Below are 12,098 nucleotides of genomic sequence, written 5' to 3'. Positions count from 1 at the left end.
CAATACTTTGCTCTGGACTCATCAATGCAGGAACTGAAACATCTGGTCACATGTTGATCTGAAGAATCTGCATTATAATGAAAATAATTTTTGTAATTATTTTTCGAAATCATGGATACTGCATCCTTCAGAATAGAAGAAGAGGGAACTGACTTGCTATCAGCACAGTTCAAAAGTCTGTATCTGTAATGGTACATTAGTGCCTATGATTTGCACTTTGCATATCTGGAAAGGCAGCACCAATGCTGATAGGGTATATACAGGTTTTAGAGCAACCTATGCTTCCATTCAGATGACTTATCTCAGGAAAAACATTGTATATTTCAACAAATAAGGATCTAGTACAGCAGCATGGCTTCATAGTATTGTGCTGAACTGGTCTGCCGATATTTCACACCCTTCCCCATCAAATTAAAAAAAAAATTTTGACTGGTGGTTTTTTCTCATTTTAAACATTCAATGTGTTTTCTGTGTTTATGCAATTTGCAAACCATTTCACATGGGTTGGACTTGTATATGGGTTAGTAAAAGAGACATTTCTGTATAGTTGGTTTGCAGCTGACCACAGCACTGCACAATCAGGACATTTGCTTACTGCGTGCTTTCTGTGGCAAGTCTATTCAAAACCGTGTGCTTGTTTTGAAAAGGCCAGGCAAGCAGCTTGTCACATGTACCTCCCCTACCACTGCGTATCCCTGTTTTCTTGACACATAAAAAGAGCACATTCATTTAATGTTCATTAAATAAATGTGTATATTACTTTAGTTTATTCATACATTGTATGTAAAAAGAGTAAAAGTAAAACTGAAGAAGTTATATTAACCCTCTCGAGGCAGGCGTTGCCGATTTGCAACAGTTAAAAACTAACAACCTGATTACCCCACATACATATTTTATGAGTTTTTTTTACTCAGAAGTACCACTGCAGGACTTGGTTGTGCATTAGCAACAAAACGTCTAATTTGAGCCTGAGAGGGTTAATCAGAATCACATTAAATTCAAGGACATCAACATGACAATAGCCATTTGAGCAGCAAAGTCCAGCCAGAGGTGTGTCCTTCCATGAAGCACATACTTCAATTTATATGGCTAGTGATTGTGGTTATTGCTCTGAGGTAGTATTAGTTTTCGTTCAAGGTTTGTTGTACTGTATGCGTAAAGAAATAGAAACAAAGATGTGTAACCATAGCTGATTTCTTAAGTAGTGAAACTTATCTCATGATTGTCCTGTCTCGTGCTTTGAAGGAAACAAAAACACTTTTAATTATTTAAATTATTAATTATTTAAATCAGTCTTTTTCTTTCTCTTGTAATTTCATTCTGGCCAAGTGAAACAGAGTTCACAGAAATAACTCCAAAAATGTTTGCAAAAAAAGACAAATCTATTTATTTATTTATAGGGAACCTGATTGGCGTGGTTGCTACTATGACCATGGATGTGCATGACAAGTTACCTGGAGATAAGTTATCTGAAGTTTTAGAGATGGGTCACACCCAAAACACTCCCTTGTCAGTCATGCATCTATAAATGCCTATGTGCACCACACATTTATGCATAGCCCATCCGTACCCTTTTACTCTGGTGCCTTCTTACATTTGTTTCAGGGTCTGCCAGGCCTGGGAGCTGCCACCAACCACTAAAATGGCACATTCCCCAAAATGCAGCCTCTGGCCTAGTTTGTTGCTTCATCATCAATAAACTGTTATTCTACACCCCACTTTCTACACCTACTTCTACAGTGTTTTGTAAAAAATGTGCTGCTGTATGTTGGCTGCATGTGAATAAACTGAAATATGACCAAGCAACCAAAGCAATGTAGCACTATACTGGCACTGGATTGAAGATGCTAGTGTGGAAGTAAACAAGGCTACTGCTGCTAGCTGCTAACGTAAGCCATAGTCTGCAAACTAATCTGACACGGTGTATGTTTGCAATGTTATACACAGCGCAAAGGGCTGTGTATTCCAGCAGCATTCAAAACATGGTTTGATTAATGAGGAAGGTGATTAATGGAGTCATAGTTCCTAAAATACAGTGGTCCCTCACTATAACGCAGATCACCTTTCGCGGCCTCGCTGTTTCGTAGATTTTTTACATGCAGTTTTTCATGGTTTCTTTTTGACAGCACATTGTGTTCTGCATCCTGACTGGCTGTAGACCATCAATCAATCTCCTTCTTGGTGTGTCTCCTGTACAGTACAGAATGTGTACACACAAAAGCGTGGCCAGTGTTTATCTTCTTCCATTATTCTGTCAGCACAGAAGGACACGCTAGAACTTCACTCATTTTCAGAGAGGCCTGTTAATATCTGAACTTCACTATTAATGAATGGTACAATATTCTGGAAGTAAAAGGAACATCTCTTATAAAGTCCAAGATTTATCATGACCAAAAACTTTCTTCGTCTTGAATGCATAATTGACCTGTGAAACGAGAGTACTGTATAAGTTTAATGATTACAATATTATTCTATAAATTGCATCCCTTCTATAGCATCCACAAACATAAAATGACCCAAACAGGCATTTAAATCAAGTGTCTTTTTGCAGTTCTCACTCCTGGACACTAAATTTAGAGAGTGAGCATAGTAAACAATACACCTGCAAACCAACAGCAAATTTACACCACAGCAGAATTGTTAGTTTTAGCATTGAGGTGAAAGTGCTGCTTGTTCTCACAAAGCTACGGTCTAAAGTCTAAAGATAACTATAGTTTTATGCGATCTTGTCTTGTTGTATGTCATAAATTACTCCGTATACAATCAGTCTTTAAAGATTAAGCGCTTGTCAAATTTCTAATGATGTTACGCGAGTAGTAAATGATCCCCAGGTGCTGCCTGCATGTGTCCTTGTCCCAGTATGCAGTAAAAAGCTTCCAGACCATTCCTGTAAACTGCATCACAAGCTATCTCCTGAGATGTTCTCAAAACTGTTTACAGCCTGTGCTGAAGGAAGCAGAAATGATACTGAAAAAGCTTCTGACAAAATTAGTTTTGGTTATTGTTTACTTAATAAATACTAAATAAAAGATAAGATATTTAAAAGCAATTAATAAGTTATTGTAAAGGGCATAAAAATGTCATAAACACTAACATTAAAATTAATCAGCTTCTGTTTAGATGAACCAGTTGAAAGAGCTTTGGCTTGTTCACTCTGGCTACAGAGGCTTATTCGTACGTTTTTTTTCTCGTTAAACATCCAAGGACAAGAGGAAGTGTCAGATAAAAGTATTTCTATGTAACTGTAATGCTACCGAACTCATGATTTACTATTCTCTATGTGGGATTCAAATGCTTGAGGTGTCAGCTTTGTGTGGAAAATCAAAAACGGTCTAAAATCAATCAGGGCAGAAAAGAACATTATTTATTAAAGTTGAGTTAAAATCTGTTGTGGAGATTTGTATAATAGTTTTAAAATATAATTGATGAAGTGAAATGAAAAAAAAGTGTAAAAATTGTCATTAAATAGTTTCATGTGGTGTTATTTACAATATTATTTATATTACAATGTGTACATAATCACTGATATTTCTCACAACAGCCGTTTAATTTATAGACCACTATGTGAATATAGAGATGTTTACATATTTCTTCTTGCTCTTTTTATACTCAATGTTTTATACTGGTTATGATTTATATCACAGTGACAATGTGATTCTGATCTTCATCTTTGATTTCATTTTAATTACATGCACTTTTAGGAAGTACAACCATCTACTAAAAACTGTTACAAATCAACCTGTAGCAAATCCCATTTTCATTCATCAAAATCAAATCACTTTTTAAAAAAATGTCCACAGTTCTAAACAACTGAAAGACAAATATCAAAGGTCAGAACTGTGATCAGGTCATGCTTATTATTGATGATAAATCACGTCAACCTTCATGATGCAGAGACTTAATTCCAGCTTTGCCTGTTATAAGGGTTAACTGCATTTGTATTAACATGAACCCTTGGATAGTCTAAACCATGTTGAAGTGGTCGTGGTTGCTGCTGCTGCCATGGTGGTTGTAGTTCCAGTTGCTGTAGTTCATCTTCTTTTTCTCCATCAGAAAACTTCAGGATTAAGCAACACAGGAGTCCATCGAGAAAGACGTTAAAATTTGTGAAATAATAAACATTTACATGTATTGTATTATAGTCAGCTACTGGCTGCCCAGAGGTGGCCCTGCTGTAGACTAGGTACCAAAGAACAAAACTGGGGAAGTAGACAGCAAAGAACGTGACCATTGAGATAACTGTGATGCCTATGTTTACTATTTTTCCACCTGTGGCAGCAAAGCTTAAAATAGCTGTTGAAACAATGGCCACAGCCAATCCACAGATGAGGATTTCTAGTAGGTAATCTGCCTCAATGGTGTAGAGCACAGAACTGTAGTGTAAAACACAAATCAGTAAAGAAACCACAGAGAAAACACAGCGTAGTGTGGCTCCCAGGTGTGGGCGATACAGGTATAGGAGTGATATGAGGGCAGTCAGGAGATGTATCATCACTAAATACCGTCTTGAAAGCATCCACAGGGTTTTGGTGTACAAACATGTTGTTCCAGCACAGGTAGCTGCAGCCAGTTGACTTCCGAAGGTCATTGCTCCGATGACATTTAAAACATCGATGAAAAGCAGAACAAAAAGAGAGATGTGGGTGTTCTGAGCACCTCTGAGGTTCCCATGGTTACATGAAAAGGACATGATGAAACTATTTTTAAGAAGGCTTAGTGCACCTCGTTGGAACCAGAAGGCACCGATGTAGGTAACCAGGCCCAGCAGAGAGGTGGACAGGAGAATTCCTGCAGCCAAGTTAGTGTTTACCACAACACCCCAATTTTTTGTGCCAATTGCCAATTTTGGGCCATAGGGCAATTTGCTGATCACATCTGTGATGTTCTCCATGACGTGGTGATCTTAACCAGCTTTGTGAACCTGCTGGAGGAGAGAGAAGACCAATATCTGGATTAGTATTTTGACCTGCAAATTACATTATTATACATTATACATTTTCATGTATAATTGACTGATTTATTATATTATATTATAATTTATTTCAACATGTGAACAATATACAAGTACATTTAGAAAAGAAAATAAGAAAGAAAAAAAACTATACAAATTACATACAAAAAAAACGTTCTGACATGTTGAAAAGGAGTGGGAAGAAGTAAACACTTAATTATCCCACCCCTTTGCCATAAATTATCAGTTAATATTTAGTCAGCTTCCTTACTGATATAATTTGTAATAAAAATAGTGAACAGATTTCTGATATACTATATATCACATCATGAGTTTTTTTGTTTGTTTGTTTTTTAAATAGAGACATTCACTTAATTTAAATATTTTCCTTCTCTTTATAGTTTGAGAAGATCATATTTTTATAACTCTTTTTGAACAGTTTTATGTTTGGACATTGCTTTAATTCCATATTCAGACTGTTCCATAGTTTCACTCCATGAACAGAAACACAAAAGCCTTTTCTTGTGGTACGTACCTTCATTGTTTTGAAGTTACAAAAACCCCTTAAATTATAACTTCCTTCTTTCAAAAAAAAAACCATACTCTGAATATTACCTGGCAGTTCTTTATTTTTTGCTTTGAATAGAATTTGTGCTGTTTGGAATTTCACTAGATCGTCAATTTTCAATATTTCAGACTGCAAAAATAGTGAGTTTGTATGTTCCCTATAACCTGCATTGTGGATGATTCGAATTGCTTTTTTTTTTTTTTTTTGAAGAGTAAAAAGTGAATGTAATGTGGTTTTATAGTTATTGCCCCAGACCTCTGCACAATAGCTTAAGTATGGTGAAACCAGTGAACAGTATAGAATATGAGTAGTAATACAATGGCACTTTTTTTGCCCCCCCCCCCCCTCCCACCCCCACCCCACCCCACCCCACCCCGTTTGGTCGGATTCGTGCGTGTGCGCATGCGCGTTCACGGGTGCTCGGCGCATGCGCGTTCAGGTGTGAAAACACACCCTCTGGGTCCCATCTACGCCGTAGATGGGACTGTATTTAAGTTAGAATATCGCGGCGCTGAAGGGTATGTGTATACCATTAAATATACCGAAGGGACAGTTGTGCTTGGTGTAGATTGTGGCGAGGGATTGTTTTGGGGGGAACCCCAAAGCATCTCTACCAAAAACTGGAAGCTCTTCCGGACCGTAGTGTGTGCGGACCTGGACAATGTGGGCTTCCCAGAGGTGCTGTATGTTTCCCAGTGGAACAGTGCATCAGGCCCTGAGCTTTACAGGGTTGAGGCTGATCGTTTCAATCGCAGCCCTGAAGACTTTATTTTTCTCAGTGTATGTGATGACAGGGATAGTCTTATTGCTTCCAGAGGGCTTGAAAACTGGAGGTTAAATCCTTACCCTCTAAACCTTGAAGAGCGCACAAGATGGTTTAAGGACTTGTTTTTTATACAGTGGTGCGACTGGAGAGGTTTGTCGCGTCTGTTTAGCCAGATTGACGACGCGATCAAGAGGGACAGACTCAACACTGCGTACGAGAGTATTAGAAAACGCCTTGTTTTTGACGATCTGGCGAGTTGTCCGAAGACTGGTTTGCCTGCTACCCTGTGCAAACCTAAAATCATAAGGCCTTCCGACAACTAAACAATAAACTGGTAGGTTTAATGTGCGGGGTGTGTGTGGGGTTGCGTGTGTATCTATGTGACAAATTAAGAGCTTGTGGTTTTCATTTTACAGAGAATGACACGCCGTCGTGGGACCTGTCAGAGTCACCATCAATAGGGCTGCTAATCCCGACCCCCCAGACTCCACCACCCTCACCATCATGCTCGCAGGACCCCCTCATATCAGACCTGTGGGAGGAAACTGTAATCGACATCAAACTCGCAACTCTCCACCTGTTGATGTTGGCGCTGAATGAGTTTCTACAAGAGACATGTTACGGATGCCAAACAGGCCACCCCAGTCAGGTGCAACACAGCTGCTTGCAGGAATTGTCTGAGTATTTCTTCGACACCTACTATGACGATGTGATGATAAGGCTCAAGACTGACCGATTCATCCCAGCCATCCGGCTGTTTGTACGCTCAAACACCACAGATGGGACTGGAACACAAATCCGCAGAGTTGCAGAACACCTCATGTGTGAACTGAGATCAGAGCGAAATATAGTATGCGCCATTAATGACAACATTGTGGACCTGCTAGAAGCAAGTACTTGCGCCCGACGTGTTAAACCTGCCATGCTCCGCATGATTGGAAACTACTGGGGTGGGAGACACCTGGTTTAATGTGTGGTGTTCAAGTATCCATTGTCTGTGATTGTGTCTGTGTGAAAATTAAATAAAAAGACGTGTTAACACTAACTTCTTAGTCATTTGTGGTTTGCACAGTCATGGAAAGCACATTGCATAAAATATATCATGATCCAGCCCATCCTGCGGGGTTGGCCAGTTTAAATAAGCTACGTATAGCGGCAGGGGAGGCATCAGGTGTAACACCTCCAATATCTCAGGTCAAACATTATTTAGAACAAGACGACACTTACACACTCCATAAACCTGTGAGGATCCATTTCCCCAGAAATAGAGTATTGGTGACAGGGATCGACAAACAGTTTCAAGCCGATCTGGTTGACATGTGTGAATATGTGGCAGATAATGATAATGTGAGATATCTGCTAACATGTATAGATGTATTCTCAAAATACGCATGGGTTAGATGCCTAACAAACAAGACAGCGAATGTTGTATCAGCTGCTTTTGAGGATATACTTAGTGAGGGTAGGATCCCTGTGAAACTACAAACAGATGAAGGCAAAGAGTTTTATAATACAACCTTTAAACAGCTAATGAAGCGATATAATATCAAGCATTTCTCAACAGCTAGCGAGGTTAAATGCAGTATTGTCGAGAGATTCAATCGTAGCTTCAAGGGTAGAATGTGGAAGTACTTAACATCAGCCAACTCCCGGAGATATGTAGATGTCATACCAGATCTCACACAAGCATATAACAATGCTTATCACAGATCTATCCAAATGGCTCCGGCAGAGGTGAATAAGGATAATGAGAAGTTGGTCTTTAACGCGCTGTACAAAACGAGGCCTCAGAGGGAACTGCGCTTTAAATTTAATATTGGCGACACTGTACGAATATCAAAACTGAGAGGAAAGTTTCGAAAAGGATACGAGCAGACCTACACCGATGAGATTTTCACAGTCAAGGAACGTATAGGGAGACAGCCCCCAGTGTACAGACTAGCGGATCTAGCAGGAGAGGTATTGAAAGGGTCATTTTATGAGCCTGAGATACAACGTGTGGTTGTTGATGAAAACAAAACATTTAAAATTGAAAACATATTGGCTAGAAAAAAAGTGGGTCGGAAAAAGCATGTGCTAGTGAAATGGCTAGGATGGCCCGACAGCTTTAATTCGTGGATTCCAGAAAAAGACATCGTTGAGGCGTAATTAACTCAGATGACGCAGCTCTACACACATTCATTTAACACTGAGCATAGACTGAGAAAGCATGAATAAAAAGAACAACAACAATGCAGGCTTCTATGTAAGCCTCTTCTCGAATGCTTCGGCGCATGTTTACCCGGGTAATAAGATATCTAATTTTAGAACAAAGTTAGCAAAACCTATTGTTTTGGATCAGCCGTATGAGGTTGCTGTTATAGAGATACAGTACCCACGCATATGGATGTCTTTTCCACAATCAGATTCGCAAGTGGAAATTCATGACCCAGTCAAAGATGGAACCATCGCCGTAACCATGATCGAACTGTCTATGGGTCATTATGCATCTGTGGAACAGATAATAAAAGAATTTAATTTTAAATGTCAGCAGTACCAAACCACTGGAGACCTTAAAATGCAATACAACACAGTTACTAACCATGCCTGTGTTATGGGACCTAGGGGCACTATTCTCACATTTAGAGGGAGACTGGCGGAAATCCTAGGATTCGAAACAGGAGAGCCGTTTGTACTTCATTATAAAAACACATATGCCCCGCACCCCGCAGACATATACGGGGGAAAATATAACATCTTTATTTATGCAGATATCGTTGATTACCAGCTTGTGGGTGACGCCCACGCGAGGCTATTAAGAGCTATAAATATCACGGACGATGACCGCCGCCTGCCTATTCTACAATTTGACAGCCCACACTACACACCTGTGTCAAAGACACTGATCGACGACATAGAAATTGATTTGAAAGACGATCGAAATCAACACATACCCTTTTTATACGGCAAGGTGTTTGTCAAGTTACACTTCCGACCGATAACCCACCATTTTTGAAAAAAAAAAAAAGGATGGCCGTCTACAACACTGATGACTCAAAATATGTAAAATACTACTTATCACAGGCTGGTGGAGAGCTCGGAGGGTATGTTGGGACCAGTACGCAATATGGGTCAGGGCTGGGTGGGTTGTTCCGCAGCTTGTTTAGATTTGCTGTACCACTGTTTAAAAAAGGAGTTAGCATAGTCAAACCACACCTAAAAACAGCCGCATCGGGCATAGTGTCTGATGTCATAACCAACATAACCAGACCCTCAACCACTAAGCAGGACGGTAGCGGATTGTATGTGTATACGCCCAGACCATCTAAGACCCCACCCCCAGGGCAGCCGTTGTCTAAAAAGCGTAAAACCACAAAACCTAGCAGGAGAGCTAGCAAACGGACACCGCCACGCAGAGTGAAAAGACCCAGAACCAGTCGTTCAAAAACTGCAGCGTTTGACATATTCTAAATGGCACTGTTACACAGTCATTCTGGAGAATGTGTAAAAACAGAGCTGGACCTGTTTACTGTTCCCTACACACAGACTAGCATTGAGAAAAGTACATTTATCGAAATCCCACCTGTATCTGCAATCACTGATGGAGGGCCGATCGAGTTTTACATCTCATCGTCCGGTGAAGATTACCTGGATCTAAATGACTCATATATCTACACACGTGTGAGAATCACAAACGCTGATGGCTCAAACCTGGCTAGGGACGCTAATGTAGGATTTATTAATTATCCTGGATGCAGCATATTTAGTCAAGTTGATGTTAATTTGGGAGACCGGCTCATTAGTCAATCATCCAATACATATCCATACAGAGGTGTGATAGAATGTCTTATCAATTATAATAAGGACACTTTAGACACACAGTTCAGCACCGGGTTATTCTGTAAGGATACATCATCACACATGAATGACACATCTATAGAAGGAGAGAACCAGGGCCTGGTGACCAGAGGCGGCTACACAGCAAATAGCAGTATTGTTGAATTGATTGCACCAGTACATGCAGACCTGTTTTTTCAAGAAAAACTGTTACTTAATGGAATCGACCTGTCACTGAAATTTGTGCGCTCTAAAGACGAATTTGCTCTCATGACAGCGGATGCCAATGCATACAGAGTTAAAATTGTCTCAGCCAGTCTCTTTGTCAAGAAAGTTAGTGTATCACCGACCGTCAGACTTGCACACAGCAAGGCACTGCACCATGCAAACGCAAAATACACGGTAGACAGAGTGTCTTTAAAGACCTTCTCCATACCTGCAGGGGCTAGAATATCAACAAATGACAATTTATTTATGGGTAGGATACCTAAATTTGTGATCATTGCATTTATAGACAATGAAGCATACACTGGCTCATACCAGCGTAATCCATTTCATTTTGAAAACTGCGATATAGAATTTATGTCTTTATATGCTGATAGTCAGGCTTATCCTGCTAAACCATTCCAGCCAAATTTCCAGAGAAAACACTATACCAGAGAATTTTACCAGCTGATACAAACCACAGGAAGACATTTAAAGGACAGATCCTTAGCTATTACGCGTGCTGACTTTGGTAACGGCTACACTTTATTCTGTTTCAATCTGGAAGCTGACGAAGGACATTCAGGGAATGTGTCGTTAATTAAAACTGGGAACGTGAGATTGGAAACCCGTTTCAGAAATCCACTACCCCGTACAGTGAACCTCTTGTGTTATTCGGTGTTTGATTCGGTCATTGAAATATCTAACATGAGACAGGTGCTCTTGGACTACTATTGAGACAAAAACGGTCATGAACACTATAGAACTATCAGCCGTGATCGGCAGCATTATCAATAAAAACACACATTTCCTAGGCGTGTTAGCCTATGATCAGCTAACCACTGAACGCCTTCAAAGACTCCCTGCTATGGGTATTGTAAACACCCACCCTTCTACGATGCCCGGGGAACATTGGCTTGCTGTTTATATTTCGAGAGACAGACGCGGTTATTTTTTTGATAGTTTTGGTCACTCGTTAGACAGTTTTCCCCCAGCAATAAAGATGTTTCTTCTAAAAAACTGTTCCACTGTTTTATATTCAGGAAAACAAGTGCAGAACGACTTCTCCATCACATGCGGTCAACATTGTGTATTTTTTTTATATCATGTGCAAAATGGTGTATCCTATGAGCGTCTGCTTAACATGTATGGGTCTGATTTAATTTGTAATGATGCTATGGTGTGTCGATTTGTCAACAACATACAACCTGTTGCTGTATGCAGTGATTACGTGTGTGTGCAATGCGGATACTGACATGTACTAATGAGAATAATAAAAACAACATGAGAGCATGATAATCGAGTCAATGGTATTTATTATCAAATCTCGTATATAAATATATAGATTCACAACATACATTGTTTAAACATAAATAAAAGAAATCAAACATTAACCAGTAATAAAAGAAAAACATATATTTAACAGTAATAAAGACATAATATATTTAACAGCAATAAAATAAAACAAAACAAAACAAAAACAATTTAGCAGCAATAAGTGAAAAAAAAACATTACAGTAGAAAAACACCAAACAGCAAATATTTTTAGCAGAAAAACAATTTCAGGTGCAATAAGAAAAAACCTGAATTCAAAAATCCAACCACTCTACAGGACCCCCCTTTAATTTGTTTTTTTTATTCTTTATTTTTTTTAGTGTACTATGTCGCAGCGGTCCGCCAGGGGTGATCTTTTTTGGTGTGTGTTTTAAAAAACCAGGGTCTTCAGACAGTGTGTGATCGGTTTTATACATGGCGATGGTCTTACGTATGCCTGTGTTAGATATGGCTGATAA

At 39.4% G+C, this 12,098-nt stretch overlaps 3 protein-coding genes across 3 annotated transcripts in view; all 3 read left to right on the top strand.

Annotated features, from left to right (window-relative positions):
- Positions 1 to 12,098, top strand: part of LOC148104118 (macrophage mannose receptor 1-like) — a 126,430-nt gene that overhangs the window by 68,461 nt on the left and 45,871 nt on the right. The window lies entirely within an intron of this gene.
- LOC148104122 (uncharacterized) lies at positions 5,922 to 6,608 on the top strand. Its single transcript, XM_087830530.1, has one exon. The coding sequence runs from the start codon at positions 5,922 to 5,924 to the stop codon at positions 6,606 to 6,608; it is 687 nt and encodes a 228-aa protein (XP_087686656.1).
- Positions 6,615 to 8,773, top strand: LOC148104121 (uncharacterized). Its single transcript, XM_087835731.1, has one exon. It carries the CDS (start codon positions 6,629 to 6,631, stop codon positions 7,253 to 7,255), a length of 627 nt encoding a protein of 208 aa, XP_087691857.1. The 5' UTR covers positions 6,615 to 6,628; the 3' UTR covers positions 7,256 to 8,773.

Source organism: Neolamprologus brichardi, chromosome 3 (assembly GCF_056152115.1).
Source record: "Neolamprologus brichardi isolate AB-2024 chromosome 3, ASM5615211v1, whole genome shotgun sequence".
NCBI lineage: Eukaryota > Metazoa > Chordata > Actinopteri > Cichliformes > Cichlidae > Neolamprologus > Neolamprologus brichardi.
This window is presented reverse-complemented; position numbering and strand designations above follow the sequence as displayed.

Bases quoted from the DNA above. Each gene is read 5' to 3' on its own strand.
- LOC148104121 (XM_087835731.1), top strand. From the start codon at position 6,629: ATGTGCGGGGTGTGTGTGGGGTTGCGTGTGTATCTATGTGACAAATTA.
- LOC148104122 (XM_087830530.1), top strand. From the start codon at position 5,922: ATGCGCGTTCACGGGTGCTCGGCGCATGCGCGTTCAGGTGTGAAAACA.